This window comes from Bicyclus anynana, chromosome 8 (assembly GCF_947172395.1).
Source record: "Bicyclus anynana chromosome 8, ilBicAnyn1.1, whole genome shotgun sequence".
Lineage (NCBI taxonomy): Eukaryota > Metazoa > Arthropoda > Insecta > Lepidoptera > Nymphalidae > Bicyclus > Bicyclus anynana.
The window spans coordinates 17,447,078-17,465,904 of record NC_069090.1 but is presented as its reverse complement, the minus strand read 5'-3'; the positions used below and the strand labels follow the sequence as shown (position 1 = coordinate 17,465,904).

The 18,827-nt window shown below is 36.8% G+C and overlaps 1 protein-coding gene across 2 annotated transcripts in view; it reads left to right on the top strand.

The window, feature by feature from the left end:
• Positions 1 to 18,827, top strand: part of LOC112048631 (GAS2-like protein pickled eggs) — a 139,173-nt gene that overhangs the window by 60,376 nt on the left and 59,970 nt on the right. For both annotated transcript variants that reach the window (XM_052882989.1, XM_024086250.2), the window contains exon 2: positions 9,541 to 9,762. In XM_052882989.1, the coding sequence (XP_052738949.1) occupies positions 9,580 to 9,762 (183 nt within the window). In that variant the 5' untranslated portion in view covers positions 9,541 to 9,579. The remainder of the gene's footprint in view (positions 1 to 9,540; positions 9,763 to 18,827) is intronic.

Here is an 18,827-nt window from a genome sequence, read left to right as displayed (position 1 = left end):
GTTACTCGTCCTGCTGTATCTCCGCAAGTAGAGCAGTACTGCTAAGGATTATAGCGTCAAGATCGCGGCAACGCGAGGAGTGTAGTGAATACCCGGGCTATGGGTATTGTTGCAGGAGATGACAGGCACAGGACAATCATGACCGAGATTCATGGTAAAATCACTGCTCTCTGATGTATTCTGCATAGACACAACAAAACTAACATGTTAAAGACAACATGAACTTAACATCCTTAAAACAAAGTCACTTCCCGCAGTCTGTACGCCTCAATCTTTTAAATTACGCGACAGATTTTAATACAGTTTTATTAATTTATAGATTCAGTAAAAAGTTTTTGTACGTGTATAATACAATAATAATTTTCATGCACACGAAGTCACGGGCAGCCGCGATTATTTTAAACTAGCCGATGACACTCACAAAGAACGTCGCATTCTATTGGTTAAAGAATTTTCAAAATCCGTTTAGTAGATACCACCTACAATCCACCACAAACCTCTATAAACTCGTAATGTTAGTATAGAAGAGCTACCAGCTGCTGTTTCTATTTCCGACACAGAATTCGAACCCAGGCCCTAGAGATCCGAATGCACACAAGGCTAACCATTGTACCAACGAGTCAGTTAACCCTTAAAACGATTTAAAACTCCGATGATTATGATGACGTATGTGCGTCAAATGAAGGTCGCTCCGACACCTCGCCAGGGCTCGTAAACACTCGTTCATGAAGTCATTATCATTACTGTCAGTCACAAGTTTGGGCACTTCCGACCTTGCCGCCCGGAAGACTAGCCCTGCCCTCCGGCGGGCGCTGACATTTTGTACGTTGATATTTATTAAATTGATTAATTATAATATTTGAAGCCGTAATGTGTAAATTAGGCACGTTATTATGTGTTTACTGGTAGCTGCAATGTTTATTAATAATGTGTTTATACTTGTAGCGTTGGTAATGAGGCTTGATCACGCTAGTTGTTGTCATGATGAGAGAGTTTATAACTTCAATACTGTACTGTAAACAGATCTATTTTATTCCTAAAATACTTTAGGGTATGTAAATCCCTATGTACAGTCCAGTGATAATTTGGTTGATTTACTGTAGGTAACATCACAATTTTTAAGTTTAATATGTGCGACATTCAAATAAGACATATCAAAAAGCTTTTGAAGATTGGTCAGATGGTCAGAGAGAAAGAGTTTGTGACGCATTTATACCTAAACCACTAAACAGATATCAAGAATATATGTCACCAATGAAAAGGAACATTATCAGTGAATAACAAGCTATATTTAAACTCGTAATCCTACGGGAACGGGAAACACGCGGGTGAAAAAATAATAAATATGAGACAGTGATAACAATACGAAGTGCATTAAGTCGCGAACCGGCGGAACCTCGCAGTATTTGTGTCGCGACGGACGCACCGATGATTGCTGGCCCACTGCCGTACCGTCCGCAGACAAACATACTGATAGATAACAATAATATTATTTTAATTAAATTGAAAATTCCAAAAACAAAAAAAACAAAGACAAATTCCACTTCTGATTACTTGGAGTTGGAAGAATTACTATACCAGTCATAACTAACTCCATTTTCAACACATTGTTATGTTTTGTACATATTTCATACGTATACCACCACGTCTCATTCCCATAGGGGTAGACATGGACCACGTCGTTCCACTTGCTTGATCCTTGCATCTTGCATATCTCCCTTGCTTCTTTCACTGGTACTCTTGACCGCCTCGATAAGAGTATGCTCGATTTGGTTCAGGAACGTTCGCCTTGGCCTTTCTCTTCCGTTCACACATTCTTGTTAGTGTCATTTCATTCATCCTCTAATGCCCTAATCTAAAGCCTAGCTTAAAGCCCAAATCATCTCTTGGCATAGCTGTCTAGATTTTGGTCAGTAAAAACATTAATTTTGCCGTGGTAAAGAATTTGTGTGACAGTGATAGCCCAGTGAGATAGATATGACCTCTGCCTCCGATTCCGGAGGGTGTGGGTTCGAATCCGGTCTGGGCATGCATCTCCAACTTTTCAGTTGTGTGCATTTTAAGAAATTAAATATCACGTGTCTCAATCGGTGAAGGAAAACATCATGAGGAAACCTGCATACCAGAAAATTACCTTAATTCTCTGCGTGTGTGAAGTCTGCCAATCCGCATTGGGCCAGCGTGGTGGACTATTGGCCTAACCCCTCTCATTCTGAGAGGAGACTCGAGCTCAGCAGTGAGCCGAATATGGGTTGATGACGACGAAAGAATTAGTACACTTAGTATAGAATTGCCGTGTTTCGATCTTTAGTTATGGTTGTCGGTAAAATCACAGGTACATGATGCCTTTAATGCCTCAAGTTGAGTTCCACAGGACATTGTAGGAAGTGTCTCTTGTATGCCTTACAAAGTGTTGCAAGGTGTAGAAGTTTTCCACTTACATAATATCAAGTGCTTGTCCAGACAAGTGTTATTTAAAAATCACATTATTTTTCTATAATCTCCAATGTCCTGCTGACCGTCCGTGCGTGTGTGACAGCGGAAGTTAGCGGAGCGTGGAATATTGCGCAACTCGCTAGCGACTCGCTTTGTCTTACATCCATCGCTCGTCGGTGCCACTGTCCTACTTTAGTAGTAACTTTAAAACAATAATAGCTCAATTGGCACAGGCACCTATCGTTAAGACTTGGAGAAAACGTCAAGCGCGATTTCTCCAGGGGTTTTAGTAGCTTTACTTTATTTGCCTGGTTGTTTATATCTGTTAAATAAATCTGTCAGAATAAGCAATCCTTTAATAAAGTAGACGAGAAAAAAAATACTCCTGATCCTGAGAATTACCTCAATATTACAAATTTAACTATAAGATGCAAAAAAATCATCATAACCAGCGTATTCAGTATGAAATGAAATACAAAGAGGCATTGTTTTAACAGAGGATATCATAAATGATTTGTCTGTTTGTTGATACAGATGTAGTTCTTCAACGCTTTAAATACTCCAAAATATCCGTGAATCACTTCAGTTACTGAGAACTTGCTCAGCAGTGAACGATGCTGAATAGCTACTAGGTACTACTACTGCGATATAATTGCGTAAAAGTGATTAATTCGCTTGTTATTTGGATCGAACAGTTGCAGACTCTGAATCAATAGTAATTTCCGAATACACGCTCTATGTTATAATGTTATTTTTGGTGTCAGTCGTGAATAGAGATTGTGGGTCAGTGTCAATTAATACACTTCTCACAATTGGTGTTGGGTTACGATCGTAAAAACCGCGGTTTGATATACTCGTAGCTCTTAAAATAATTTAGACCGAGCTACACTTTATTGTAAGTCTAAACCCATGTTATTGATAATGTTATTGTTTAATTTTTCCTTAAATGCTTCAAATTAAACAGTTAAGGCTTGTGTGTGTATGTGTATGTTTATAAAAACTACGGGACTGAGTGGACCCTTATCATTTTGGTTTTATTTTTAATATACACTTAAACAATACACACATCACTTCTTATGCCCAAAGTAAGCGTATAGTTACCGGAATAAGATAGCAGATTTTTATCTATTTATATACTGAATTAATACACCCAGACACTAGAAAACACCCATGCTCATCACATGAATGTTTTCCAGTTATGGGAATCGAACCACGGCCGTGGATGCAGAAAGCAAGGTCACTGCCCACTGTTCCACGCGGCCGTCCTCCAATTATCCTCCAGCGAAGGTTACACTGTACAGCAAACATAAAGTTGAATATTATGTCATAGTGACTATTCTGCATGTACAAAACAATAAGGGATCTAATAGTCATCCTTGCGAAACACCCGTACCTAATGGGTTTAAATTGATGACCGACGGTTTTCTGATTTAATTGGAAATTCTCGTGAAGCGTACCTAAACGACAAGGCTACCAGGCAAGGTCAAATAAATTTTCCATGATATCAAGTGGCCACTTAATTACAAGAACGGGCGACACTTCAATCCTAATTAACACTTACAATACGTGTCAGGAATCTTGGAAGGTTAATAAGAATATATTAATGGGTTGATTTTTAAGAAAACAACCATGCAGTTGACGTATACTTCAAGGGCTATAAACAATTAAACACATTACGAATTTAATGTGAAATTGTATTACAGTCAATTGGATTTGAATAGGGAAAAACTGCAGTTACAATGTTTCTATAATTAGATGTTGCGTCAATTACAATTTTTCACTGTTTCATAATATCCTTATGATGAACATGAATTCACGATTTAGGATTATGTAGCGTTAATTTATTCGAAATTGTCATATCAATTAAAATTAAATTCGTTAAATAATTTTAAATATAGATAAATTTTAAATTTTAAATAATTTTAGATGATAAATCCAAGTGCGGGCACGGGCCTCGAGGATTATCCTCTTTGCCCGGGTAAGGCGCGGGGGATCTTGCCCCCCTGGTAATTTTACATTTTACCCTAAAATCGTTATCGTTAATAAAACTAATTCAAAATTTTACCCTTAGAAAATCTTACTTGTGCTAAACTTGACACTTACGATAAAAGTGTCGTTTACTGATCTGGTGGTTGTATTATGCCGATTTGTACTACCCCGCGGTACTGCCTCTAGCGGATTTTTTAAAAATCTGTAGAAGAAAAAGGCTCATTTATCGTATCAAAATCACTCAAAAGCAGTGCAAGAAGAATTCTTGCAATGTTGAAAAGTTACAAAATATATTTTTATTTTTTTATTTTTTTATTTTTCCTGTATGTTAGATTCTACATGACGGTCATTGATCTCAGGATCTTGATATGAAAATTAGGCTATATTAAGATAAATATGGATTACGTGAATTAGTTAACTCAGTTTAAGTATCTCTTATCTTGTATACTTACTCTAAATGTTACCGTAACCTGCGTAATAGGGATTTAAGGATTTTTATCTAACTCGATCAAATAAGTTTATCATGGTATCATGACATAGCTATTTAGTTCATGTTATCTAATGAGGATACGGACATTAAACCGAGGGCCTCAATGGAATGTGAATAAGTATGAGGAATTGATTTTATTTTATCATGAAAAGTTTGAACATCCAGAACTTGGATCATTATTATCATAGAAATCCATAGTAATGTTCCAAAGTAATAAAATTGTATGATTCTATGGAATAGGTAATTCGATAATTTAAAAAACATCTCATTTATTTTTATCGAGAGATTAATTGGTATTTTGTCTCGTTTAAGGTGTCATTTCAATTAATTTTGTAGTAATATTAATATTGACCTTAAGTTGTAAGAAAAAAATTATACTTAAATAAAATTTAGATATCAGATCAGTTTGTCAGGACAAGTCGCTAGACATAGTATAAGGAATATGCAAATCTGTATCCGAAATCAGTTTTTGCAATGGCTTAATTAAATCAAAATGTTACAAAATGTTGTCGAAAGGCTACAAGCATGATCTAACTCTGAATGGGAGTGAGGCGTTAGTCAGTGAGTGAAGAAATGGTACCAAGGTTACAAAACCGATGATTAAATTGAAAGTACGCTGATCAATAAACATTTATGCATAGCTCACGCATCGCCGCGTGCTGTTATAGGTATTGCATGACTCGGATAAGCAATTACTATGAAATCTTTAGCACTAAGAAACTGTCTAGGAATTGGTTTATCAATTTTGAGATTCATATAAAAGCAAGATTTCTAGACGTATGCATTTCAAATGCTCTCAAACGGTTGTCTTCAACTTAAGTATGAGCACTGTATAAGCAATCGTATTCCACCAAATACCGCGTCATCGTTTAATTAAAATCAAGCCAATCATACGAATAATCAAGACTCGAGAGAGAAGAAGAGAATTAACGATTAATAGAATAACAAGAGGCGGAATATTGTTAGAATAAGAGTTTTTTTTTAATTAGCTGTTGAAACATCCAACAACTATAATCTCTATTATTTAACAACTTCACTTCGTAAAACAAAATATTTTAACAAATATACTGGGATAATACCAAACTAAATAGAGGATATTATGAAACATGTTAATGCCTTGGTTATCAGATGTGAAAAACTAATTGCAATCAAAGCTAGACTAAAAAAACACATTTTTTTTTTGGAAAATGGTCGAAATTATTACGGGTAGTGGTGGTCCCGACTCAAAAGTGTGAACCCGAAACAGCTCGTTAGTGCATGCTTACAATTAGTGGCGTGGATTTCCGACATCTGAAGGGTCATCTACAACTGTATAAAATGAATTTATTTCGCTATTCTTCACGAAAACCTGACGAATTCAAATGGTAACGTCGCCCAGATCCGATAAACATACTGCGCGTTAAGTAAATTAACATTAATATTTTTTATTTCGGTACCTAAATTTATTTATTTATAACATAATAACCCTCAATAGTTCCGCTGTCCATTACTTAATGTATCTACTTTATTACAATATCTTATGTGATTTACCTGTGACGAAATAGGTTGTCTAGAAGAAATTGTCTTACTGATGAAGTCGCAGTGTGCATATTAAAAATATAATTTTCATTTGTTTCTTCCTCTATGATATTTATGTTTAAAATGCTCACCATTAGTGTCAACCCTATTGAAGCGGAAAGGGCAACGCACCCACAAAGCGGCGCGGAGTATGGGAGAGCCATTCACGTAAACGTTTGGGTTACACTGACTGACTCACTCGTGTTCTGCGTGCAATTCCGGTGCACTCGGAAACTTGTTAACATGAAGATTACAGTCGTTATAAGAAAATATGCAAATCGGTAAAGAAAATAGCTGAGAGTTTCTTACAATTACCTACTTTATTAAATTTTTTCATCAATCTAAATAATTGTCAATCAACTCGGTACAATGCCCATGGGAGGAGAATTTAATAGATCTTAAACAGCCATGCTACTCGCATGCGGGTTTCCGGGCTATGGGAGTGTTATTGAGTGGTAGACTATTAAATATTCTTTGCTGATAGCGATAAAACCCGCCAAATATATGTATATACGGCCTATAAGAGCAGTGTGGTAATCCCCTTTCATACAGGAACAAAAGACTTCAGTGGGATCGATTCTACTTAATTATTATATTGCTATGTTGTCACAGTAATTTTCCTTACCTTGATGTTATGGATTTTACCCAATATAACGAATTTTTCTCAATAACCATGGCTTTGATCCATGATGCACAACTAAATTAGTTAACCACCTGGCCGAGGCGTTCAGGTTTTTGACCTAAAATGTGTTATCTACATACAACATGTGCAAAACATGCGAAACACCTGCCCGGTTGTGTATAACCGGGACATCGGTTGCTCTGATTCTGCGCATTGTCTCGTGGTGCATTGTTCCGCGCATATTGTGCTCTCCTCATACAGAACATTCGCCGCACCGGGCTAATGAGTTGCCACTTTTTAGGAATTTGTTGATCCGCCTTTTGTTGCGAGTTTTATGCAACTATTGATTGTGCCTGGTGTGCTTAAGGCTTGTTTTTCTAAGACAAAGAAGAATGAAGTGAGAGCTCTATTCTAAGTACAGAGATTTTTTTTTTTTTTTTTTTTTTTTTATTCTTTACAAGTTAGCCCTTGACTACAATCTCACCTGATGGTAAGTGATGATGTAATCTAAGGTGGAAGCGGGCCAACTTGTTGAATGGACATACATTTTTCTAAGGGTGTTAGTTATGATAATTATATCAAAAATTTTGGAGACCTTGGGACCAGATTGGTTAGACTAAGCTAATATTTTTACAGACACCAAAAAAAGGAAGAGGTTTCTCAATTCGACCGTATATATTTTTTGAGCCTCATGTCAGAAGACATAGCAATTGTGGTGCTGTTTTAAAGTTTTTTTTTATATCAGTCTAACATTATTAGCTTAAATACTGCAAATCATGATTCATAGTGTACAAGGAGCATCGTATAAAAACTTGATTATATACCTCTTGAGGTAAATATTATGTTTTATATGAATATATCACGATTACATCTTTAACAATATTGAACGTATAAATATAATCATGAATCATAACATTGTGTTTTTGTGTTTATTTTAGTTCTTATGTAATTTTTTATTGTAATTTAATCTGAGCTAATGTTAGCACTAAAATGTTTATTCTTAAAGTTAGCAATTTTGAGAGAACATATCTATATCTAGCCAAAACTTTGATTTATTTCTTGTTGCATCTACTACCAACTGGATTAAAATCTTAAACTTCTTTATTGAGTAATATTCGTAATTATCAAACAAAAATTGTTAATCAAAATTTTGATTCTTCTGATCTTTAAAATAATTACAATTAAATGGAATTGAAAAGACAAATGATGAACCCTGAAAGTGAAGAAGTGAAGGCGTTAGAAGAGCTGATGCCATTGTAAATTGTAGAATAACAATCTAGCGAAAAATTGTTATAATTATGTCTATTGCAACCTTGCAATGAATAGAAAGATTTTGCACACGTTACACGAGAAATAATTGTAACAGAGCAAGAATCTACAAAAACTCTTACAAGGAGATCTACCTATGGTCTTAGTAAATGTACTTGTAATAGAAATAGTTAAAATAACGATTAGAATATCTCGAAATTTAGTAATAAATCAAAAAATCGTAATAAATGAAAAGTAACGTTTTGCAAAGACATATCAAATCGTAACTCGAAGTAATGAATATGAATTATAAAAACAAATCTTATGAGAAGCTTTATACAATTTGCAAAGATGTGAGACATATAAATAAAGATAAAATTGTGAATCATGAAACCAGTTTTTTTTGGTTTTTTGGCAACCCTTAACAACGTAAAAAGATTTATTTACCCGTTGCACAATATTGAATTACCAACAATTTAGCAACGATGAGTTCGCAGCGAACTGGGCTGACGGCCAATTGACTCCTGACAAGCGACCACTGGCATAGTTAATATGAGACCTTCTGATTAATCATTACATAATGGAGCTATTATTAATGGAACGTACCCAACCATTTCCAATTGACACTTATAATATCTATAATTGCTTACTGATAAGTATTATAAACGCAAAAGTGACTGTTAGTTTTTTCCGCTTTAACATTTAAACCACGGATTTTCAATGTTACACCAAAAGAAAGCTACATAATCAGCGAGTAAAATATGCTATATTTTATACCCGTATTTCCACAATCGTGATTCGTGATAGCCTAGTGGATATGACCTCTGCCTTCGGATTCGGAAGGCGTTGGTTCGAATCCGTTCCGGGGCATGCACCTACAACTTTTCAGTTTAGTGCATTTTTAGAAATTAAATATCACATGTCTCCAACGGTGAAGGAAACACATTGTGAGAAAACCTGCATATTATCTGGGAATTTTCTTAATTCTCTGCGTGTGGGAAGTCTGCCAATCCGCATTGGGCCAGCGTGGTGGACTATTGGCCTAACCCCTCATTCTGAGAGGAGAATAAGAAGAAGAGGCCTAACCCCTCTCATTCGTTCAGCTCAGCAGTGAGCCGAATTTAAACAAGAAAGAAACACAAGAACCGCGGACCCGCTAGTTTTAATAGATCGCTAATAACCATCTCTCTTGTTACAGAACCAGTGATGTCCTACGCCTAAAACAACAACAACAAAGATGGCAAGCGCAGGAGCAGTCCTTCTCGAGGCGCGGCCCTTCCGGCCCTTCAAGTCCTCCGAGGAGTACCTGTACGCTATGAAGGAGGACCTGGCCGAGTGGCTGACGGTCCTCTACCCCGAGCTGAGAATCAACGCAGACAACTTCCTGGACCGACTGGACACTGGAGTGGCTTTGTGCAGGGTAAGTGGAGTATTGGTTCTTCTTTAAGAGTGTGCAATATGTAATTTGGTGGTTACAAATGGTTCTATATCTCAGTTTCTGGAAAAGTTAGGAGCCTGATATTTGGGTAAATGATATTTCAAAGTGTTAGCTTCGTTATGGCTATGCAAAATACACAATTTGTAAAACTTTTCTCGATAGTTTATGTTTTTGAAAAATACATGTTTTGCTCACATTTTGCTTTCAATCTCAGAAAAAGCAAACTTATTTTCTTAAATTTTTGTTTTTTATAGAAAATTAGGTATATATCTTGAACATGGCCATTTTGTTTTTCGTTATGTTGTTTAATTTACTTGCAATCAGGTAAAAATGGTTTTGGCGCTCACGTCATAAAATTTGCGTCGCGCGTCAATCGCTCCGTGCTTTTCACTCACGTGAAAGTCATAATTCGGCGTCTCGTTTGCGCTTCGAATTTTATCCATATCGTACCGACGCGCTGCGCACTCTTAAGTGGCGACCCGATGAAGAAAATTAAAAAAATTCAAAATTTCAAGTAAGCTCAGTTTACAAGCATTTTTTTAATATCAGTTGACTATTTGTAAAGATTCTACCACCGTTTTTGATATTCACTGGATTTGCTTCTATTCCATGTTTTAAAATAAACCTTATTCATGTTTACGTCAGAAATAAAGCTAATTTTAAGTAAAAGTGCTTTAGTATTAATGTTGATAAATATTACTCGTATTTTTCTATAAATGAGTAAAACTGTAACATCACCGATATATAGTTCATATTTAAACACTGTGTTTCATCTGATCTTTCTGTTTACCTGTTTACCCTAATGTCTTTAAATAATAAATTAGATTTTCACTGGTTCATTACTCTTTTCATAAACCATTTTTGGTATTCTTTTTATCGGACATGGGTATTATTATCCAAAAAACTCGACAGTAATGAAGACCTTGTAAAGTATATTGACTAACGATATTATTTTCGGTGTAAATAAGACATAACATTCTTAATTGCAAAAAAATGTATTAGAAATTACCTTGCCAAATTTTTTTGCGTAATAATTTTGAAAAGTGGTAGTTTCTATGGATGCGTACATAGTTTTCTTAGTAACGTTTTTCATGTTTTAATCTAAAATGGGTTTAATTTCGCGAATAATTACTGTTTAATCCGTAACGTGTTAGTCGAGGTTGGATGAGTCGGCGACTTCAAAGCGTTACCGATTTATATGCCGTGGAAAAGTGTACCGGAAAAAGTATAGCTTCGCTGTACCACGAGTAATCACGTTGCTCAGGAATGTTAATTAGCTGGCAATTTATCGAAATGATCCAATAAAAGGAAGTGCTTCTACAGTAATTTCAAACGCTTTAGCGCATAATCTGTTTTGAATGTTTCCTTGTATTATGTTCCCATCGATTTCACGTTATGTAAGCGTTGTTTTTTCTCAAGCCAAGTTCCCACTTAGATTCGAGTACATACTTTGTAGGAATTCTTTCCTATAGCAAAGCGTGTATGAAAATGTAGTATTGAAGCTGTTGAATTGGCATTTAAATTCCTTTACTTTGTAGAAATTATTTTCTATAGCAAAGCATAGAATTCTACAAGGTATTTTGTTATTTAAGAGTTGACTATGTTGTAATTAGTGAATAGTTTTAGGAAATATGACGTACAAACTTGGTCGATAAATAATTTAGTTAATAAGACCTTTGCCTTAATTCTTTGGCAATCAAAACCAAATAATAATATGAATGAATGGATTCAATCAATATTAGTGTCACGCATCCTCAAGTACAATAGTGCCCGACAAAAAACCTGTGTGACGTCATCGATACATTGATTGACGTCACTTTGGATCACAGACATGACTAAACATATTGTTTATGAATATAATAATATCATGGTTGAAATTATTTTCCTTCCCTTCCATATTTCGAATGTTTACTGTTTTGACTTTTGTCTTGCTGATATTCATTTATGGAAAAACCGGACAAACAGACGGACAGACATACAGATGGTCTACAAAGTGATCTCATAAAGGTTCTATTTCTTTACGTTACCCTAAAAATTAACACGTTTATAAAATACATGAAATTTTATTTTTGTATGATGTCTGAAAAACTGACATTTGCGTTAGGTGACTCAAAAGCTAAGCTTTAAGTTAAAAGGGTAAGCCTTGACATAAAGGGGGGTAATACAATAGCCTTGCCTTAGAAAAGAGTCGCCAGGCTGTAGGGCATTGTGCTAATGGATAACCCGTGGTACAGTCGGTTGCACTTGCGTAAAATTATCTCGTACATAGCTTTATGTTATATGTCTTCCGCACATTATCCAGCACTGAAATAATTTTTCAATTAGAACCGTAGCCATGTGGCTCTTCGATACTCTTTCTACAAACGTTAACGCTTCAAAAACTAAAAAATGTATGGGAATGACATTAATTGATATCGACAGGCATTTCTTGCAAATGTTTTGCTTTATGGACCCAGTTATTACCGTTTTACGAATTAGGTAAAAACATTTTCTTTAAAAGTCTACCTATGAAGCTGTATAGTTAGTTTTAGCGTTTTCTATGTTCTGTGGTACAGATGATTATAATCACATTAATATTATAAAGGCGAAAGTTTGTGAGTGTTTTTCCTCCTTTACGTTGCGGCTACTGAAGCGATTTGGCTGAAATTTGGAATGGAAATGGATTTTACTCTGGATTAACACATAGGCTACTTTTCATCCCGGAAAAATCCAAGGTACTCTCGGGATTTGTGAAAAACTGAAAACCACGCGAACGAAGTCACGTCCGCTAGTTCAAAATGATACGCAAGTTTCGTAACTTTATTGACATCTGCAGCTTATCTGTCGGTTTGTCAAACGGTAGCACCGGAACGTTGCTCAAACACAGCACTGCTCTAATCGTGGTTGCGTAAGCGAGGAATGTCGGCTGATAAGCTAAAGAGGTCATTGCTTGCTCGGCGCGGACGACCTTGACTTTGTTTCGATAACTAACTTGCTGATGAGCACGTTTATTCCGTACATCGGCGGTGTCTTGGATGTAGTCTTGACTTGTGAGAGGGTTCCGGGTTTGATTCTCTGCTCTGTTTTATCTTATCAGTTATCAGCTTATTTCGTTATCAACCCATATTCGGCTCACTTCTGAGCTCGAGTCTCCTCTCAGAATGAGAGGAGTTAGGCCAATAGTCCACCACGATGGCCCAATGCGGATTGGCAGACTGCACACACGCAGAGAATTAAGAAAATTCTCTGGTATTCAGGTTTCCTCACGATTTTTTCATTCACTGTTAGAGACGTGATATTTAATTTTTTAACTTCAACTTTAAACTGACGTATCAAAAGTGCTTGTAAACTCAACCTACTTACTTGAAATTAATGAATTTTGAATTTTTTTTTAAATGCATACAACTGAAAAGTTGGAGGTGCACGCCCCGTACCGGATTCGAACCCACACCTTCCGAAATCGGAGGCAGAGGTCATATCCACTGGGCTATCACGGCTCTAAGTGCTCAGCTTACTTAAGTAGTCTATAACCCGGCCGCGACACTATGCTTCTGATGCTCCTCGCTGAAGCATTTGTACGCGGCAGGACGAGTAACTTGGTTACACAACTTCCTTGCACATTTGCTTTGTTAGTTCCCACGCAATGTGTGACGGCGGGATAATAATATCTATTCCTTTAAATGTGGACAAAACTTTTGAATTTATGAAATGCACAGAAGTGATCCTACTAATATTATAAACGCGTAAAATATATGGATGTTCGTTACTCTTTAACGCCGCAACTACTGAACCGATTTGGCTGAAATTTGGAATGGAAATGGGTTTTACTCTGGACTAACACATAGGCTACTTTTATTCCCGAAAAAATCCACGTTTCCCGAGGAATTTGCGAAAAACTATTCCATTTCCATCCATTTCGTAATCATATTTTTTTCTGAATTTGACGTTTTTACATAAAATAAAACAAACGTAGATCTGGATTTGGAAGTCAGTCATACCTACACAAGTACAAAAACATGAGCAAGTACTGCGGAAACGCAATGAGTACAACGCAAACGCACGAGTGGGCGGAAAGTGCGTGACTCAAGTTCTGAAAAACTGAACACTGAATCACTACCAGATAACCCACTTCTTCATCTGATAGTGGAACATGCGTGGATTAGTTGACCTTATTTAGTATAGATAATATAACAGTCGCCCGCGGCTTCGTTCACCCACCTGTTCCCCCCCTTTAAGGTATGACTCATGATTGTGGAAGTCTATAATATACAAATTTTTTTGCGCAAAGGACCTGAAGGAGCTGTCCAGCGCGGAAATGCAGCCAGTATTCTTGCCACCATTCCACGTGGGCATGATTTGTATAGTTATTAGGATAACTTAGCTTAAGATCCTTATTGTATTCTCTCTCAATTAAAAAAAAAAATAGAGCAATTAGTATATTTGAACAAACATAAAAACGAACTCTTCTGCTTAAAAATATAGATAATGTAATGTTTGCACACACTCTCTGGTGATCTGGTGAGATAGGATATCGAGTAAAAATGGCCGGCACACACTTATCTTGTTGGCTTTAAGGAAAACAAAAAACCCCAAATACGCTAAATCAGACCACCAAGGTCTGATTTAGCGTTATTGGGGTTAAAGCATTAGATATTACTCAAACGGACTATCTTGTGCTAGTAGAATAACTTATAGAGCGTTGGATCGATGTGGTCTCTATCATAGTTTTAAACTCGCTAACCACCTATACAGGGTGCTCGGGAGTATTTCCCATAACTTCAAGATGTTGACGAGTCCATTCATAGAAGCCAAACTGCATAACTAATATTTTTTTAACTAAAAAATTAAATTTTTCATATTTTCATACAAAGTAATTCAAATAATTCCGAGTCACTCACGCCTTTATCTGTCCTGCATTTTAAAATACATATAATATCATAATTATAAGGATTCGTATAAGTAACACATTTTAAGATCTATTTACAAAAGAAATATCAATTACCCCGAAAAGATTAATTTTAGAACTCATATTCCTTGAACATTGTTAATTAATTTTCGGTAAAGAACCCCAGAGTTATGGAAAATACTCCCGAGCACCCTGTATAATAAAATAGCTATAAGCTTAGGATGCGCGCCACGACAACTTATGAAGACAAAATAACATATTGTCAACCAATATCGGCCGAACCGAAAATATCGCCCTGTCTTTTGTTGCGATGCGATGGGACGAAAGAGAGCCGCTATTGGTCGACTATGTCTTTTCCTTTGTACGAGATATGTGGTGGCTTGCATCTCAGACCTGTTGATCACACGAATAGAGATAAGTCGATACAGATGTTTACAAACAAGATAACAAGACAACAGCCGAGACGTGAACTTGGCCGTAACAGTGACATTTAACCGCGGCCAAGTTTGGCCTGGCCTGGCGCGGCGTGGCCAAGTTGTGGCCAAGCTTGGCGTGGTCGGTTCCCACGAGCCTGGTGACCGTTAGCCTTAGGTCAGTGCTTGGATGGCTATCTACCATCTGAACACGGTGTGTGTGGTTTGCATGGCCTAATTGTAAGTGCAATGCAAATCAAAAAGTCTGTAACTGTTTCGTTAAAATTGGACATATTGGTTAATCCGTGTAGTGTGGACTGTGATTTGTGAGGTCCTGGATTCGATTTTTCGGTTATTAAAAAACAGTTTTTTCTTTTTTGCGAACAATTCGCGGCGTCTGTCTTTATTTGAGATGTTGGTACCTAATTGTAAAATATTACAGACAGGTCCTTCATAAAGTCCTAGGCCTTGCTGATTTTCGTTTGATATAGAACCAAACATTATGATAGACTTAAAATCTAAAAAATAAGTCTCTGGCGCTCTAAAATTAGCCGATAAACAATTCTGTTCATTTCTATTTGTCTATTTCTATTTTTTTGGTGTTAAGTTTTTCGCAGCCCACGTTCAAACCATACTTCTTAGTTACGAGTATTATTATAAATTCATTGATTCATAGACTTGCACTCGATAATTTGCACATAAAATCGCAGCAATTTGAATCCCATTCAACGCGAAATATTCCACAACTACCCGCGACGGCGCCTCCGCCCCCGCTTCTGCACAAATACCCACATTTGTAACACAATGACCCTTAAGACTTGCACAATAAAGACCAAAATTGAGCGAACACTTTCAATCATTGTAAAGCAGTTTACACTTTAAAACTATAAAGGCTCGTGTCGATGAGAAATTCGCCCAAACTCGAGTCGCCCACCGTATCGTCGTTATTTCTATTAAGTTAAGAGTTATATTCGTTTGTATCGTAGCCAACTGTGCAAGTGATCGACAAGGACGATTATTCATACCGTTTGAGTGTAGCGCAGCAATAAATATTGAATTTAGTTAATAGTGAGTGACATAGTTAACGGGGCCCACGCGGCCGATCAGTTAACTGCTTACAAATAATAATCACTTGACTTGCTTATGACATTTTACTGACTATTACATATTCAGGGCTTTACTCAGAACCTTACAATGCAGTTAAAGTCCGTTTCATGAAAGAAGTCCCCCAGACGCGGCGCTAATGTCTTAATGGCGCTCAATATCCTTTGGTTATGGCGGTCTTATTGTCTTTTGTGTAAGGCGCTGATTTTAGTTCAGGTTTAAACCGCGGAACTTCTTTAATGAAAAGGACTCTACTGCAAATAAGAAAGACGTGTTCTCAAAATATATGCCTTAGATCTCAGATGATTGTGTTATAAGGGCCTGCCTCACTAGACGCTACCCCTCTGTCAAATTAAGAGATAAACGATCTAATGCGTTTATGAAAACTTTTCTATAGGATCGATGTTTCATCTAATCGTTTTCATCGTGTAAAGAGCTCCCTAAAAATGCCGGTGAATGGCATAAAAAAGTTTACTAAAAGAAGAAGTTACGTTTCATTTGTGAGTATAGTCGATAACAGTCGGAACAGCAAAACATCGATCTAGTAATAGAATATTCGAAGCGATTGCTTTGTTATGTTTTGCATGTCTGTCTGAAAATTACAGGTGTGTGTAGTGCGAATCAAAATTATAGTTGTGTGCAGTGTACAGAACACAGCATATACATATATATTGGTGTTAAATATTTTCGTTGAGTGAGTTTACCTCGTCCTCTCAAAAAAAAAGACAGTTTTGTGGGTGAATTTTGGTGCGTCAAAAAATTCTCAGCCTGTAGTTACTTACACTGAGGATTTGGTTGCGCACGTCTTCGTCGATGTGTTATTACAAGACAAAATATATTGTCATCCTTAGCCCGTAAACCTGAATAAGATCAGCGTAGCGTAGTCCCTCCCAAAAGGAAAGAGGCCTGGCACTGTAATAGGCCAAAAAAGACGATAATGATATGAATCATCAGCCATAATTATAAGTTGTTTCTACTCTTAGCATCTAGGTACTGTGATCTAGGCTTTATTTAGAGAATAATGATCATTAGTATAAACATAGCTACTATATTTTTACAATGTTTATAGCTAATCTAATCACGCTTTGCGCAAATCGAACGCGTGAATTGGTTACAAAATGTGCAAAAACGAGCAAAAAACAACAGTTGCCGAAGTGTTTGCTCTACGTTTAGCAGATTGCGCAGCGCTAATGAGGAGCACAAGGTCGCGTGTGGACGGACGACGTTACGATATTGTGTATAGCATTTTGACTATTGGTTGTTTTGACTGAAACGACTGTAAACTCACTTGGGATAAAAGTGGCATCGAAATCTATATTATCTATGTTAATGTTATAAAGTAGAAGAGTTATTTGTTTGAAGCCGCTAATCTCTGGAAATGTTGATTCGTATTAAAGATTATGCCTTCGTTTCGGCCGTGGCTAGTTACCGGCAAAGACGTACCGCCAAGCGATTTAGCGTTCCGGTTAGATGTGTAGAAACCGAATGGTGTTGGGATTTTCGTCCTATTCTTAACAAATTATCCCGCTACAATCTTAGATTGCATCATCACTTAGTATAATAAATAATAAAAACTAGCGGACGCCCGCGACTTCGTCCGCCGTTTGACCTCCTTAATCCGAATCTGTCGCAAAATCCGTTCTTAGCGGGCACCTACTAATTATAAGCTTCCTGCCAAATTTCATCTTTATATGCCAATCGGTTTTCGAGATTTCGTGATGAATTTCGCATTTATGTATCTATACTAATACTATAAAGCTGAAAATTTTGTTTGCTTGTTTGATTTAACGCGCTAATCTCAGGAACAACAGGAATCTCAGGTCTGATTTGAAAAATTCTTTCAGTGTTAGATAGTCCATTTATCGAGGAAGGTTATAGGCTATATTTTATCCCCGTATTCCTTCAGGAACGGGAACCACGCGGGTGAAACCACGCGGCGTCAGCTAGTTATAAATAAAACCGGTGTATAGGTATAGTATAGATAAGTATTGTAAGTATTTATGCCATTATAGTATAATTAATACACAACCGTGTACACTCCATGGTTTCACTGATACCCAAAACACGCAAGGTTGGTATGCCCGAAGACCAATCGTAATAAACTCGCTCGTATAGAATTCATTTTCGATTGCAGGGGTAGACTGCGTAGAATGAACGAACGTTTCTACGCCACAATAGCAATAATTCAAGTCAAAATAGAGCGACGCAGTTACTGCAATCAATTTACACTAAATTCCAATTGAAATTCCAGAAACACGCATTCCAATAAATTAACAATGCACAATGTCGCCGCATTCTAGAAGGCACTCCACGACTAGGCGGTCTAAATTCCAGCTCGCGCAGTTTTAGGGCGTGGACAATAAATTCCAGGAATACCTTCCGGTAGCCACCTGCGGTATTTGGAAGTCCTCCAGAGGTTATCTTGTCACTTAACCGTGACTTAATATGGCAGTCAATTAGTTGTTTGTTTTGAAAGATTTTATGATAAAGTTAATTAACTTAATTTATGCACAAATGCCGTCCAATGTGTTAATCAGTTATTTGACCGTCATGTACATAGAGAAACATACGAGAAATAACTCAAAATAAAAACTTGATAGGTGTCAAGGGATACCCGGATGGAACGAAGTTCGCTATATATAGCC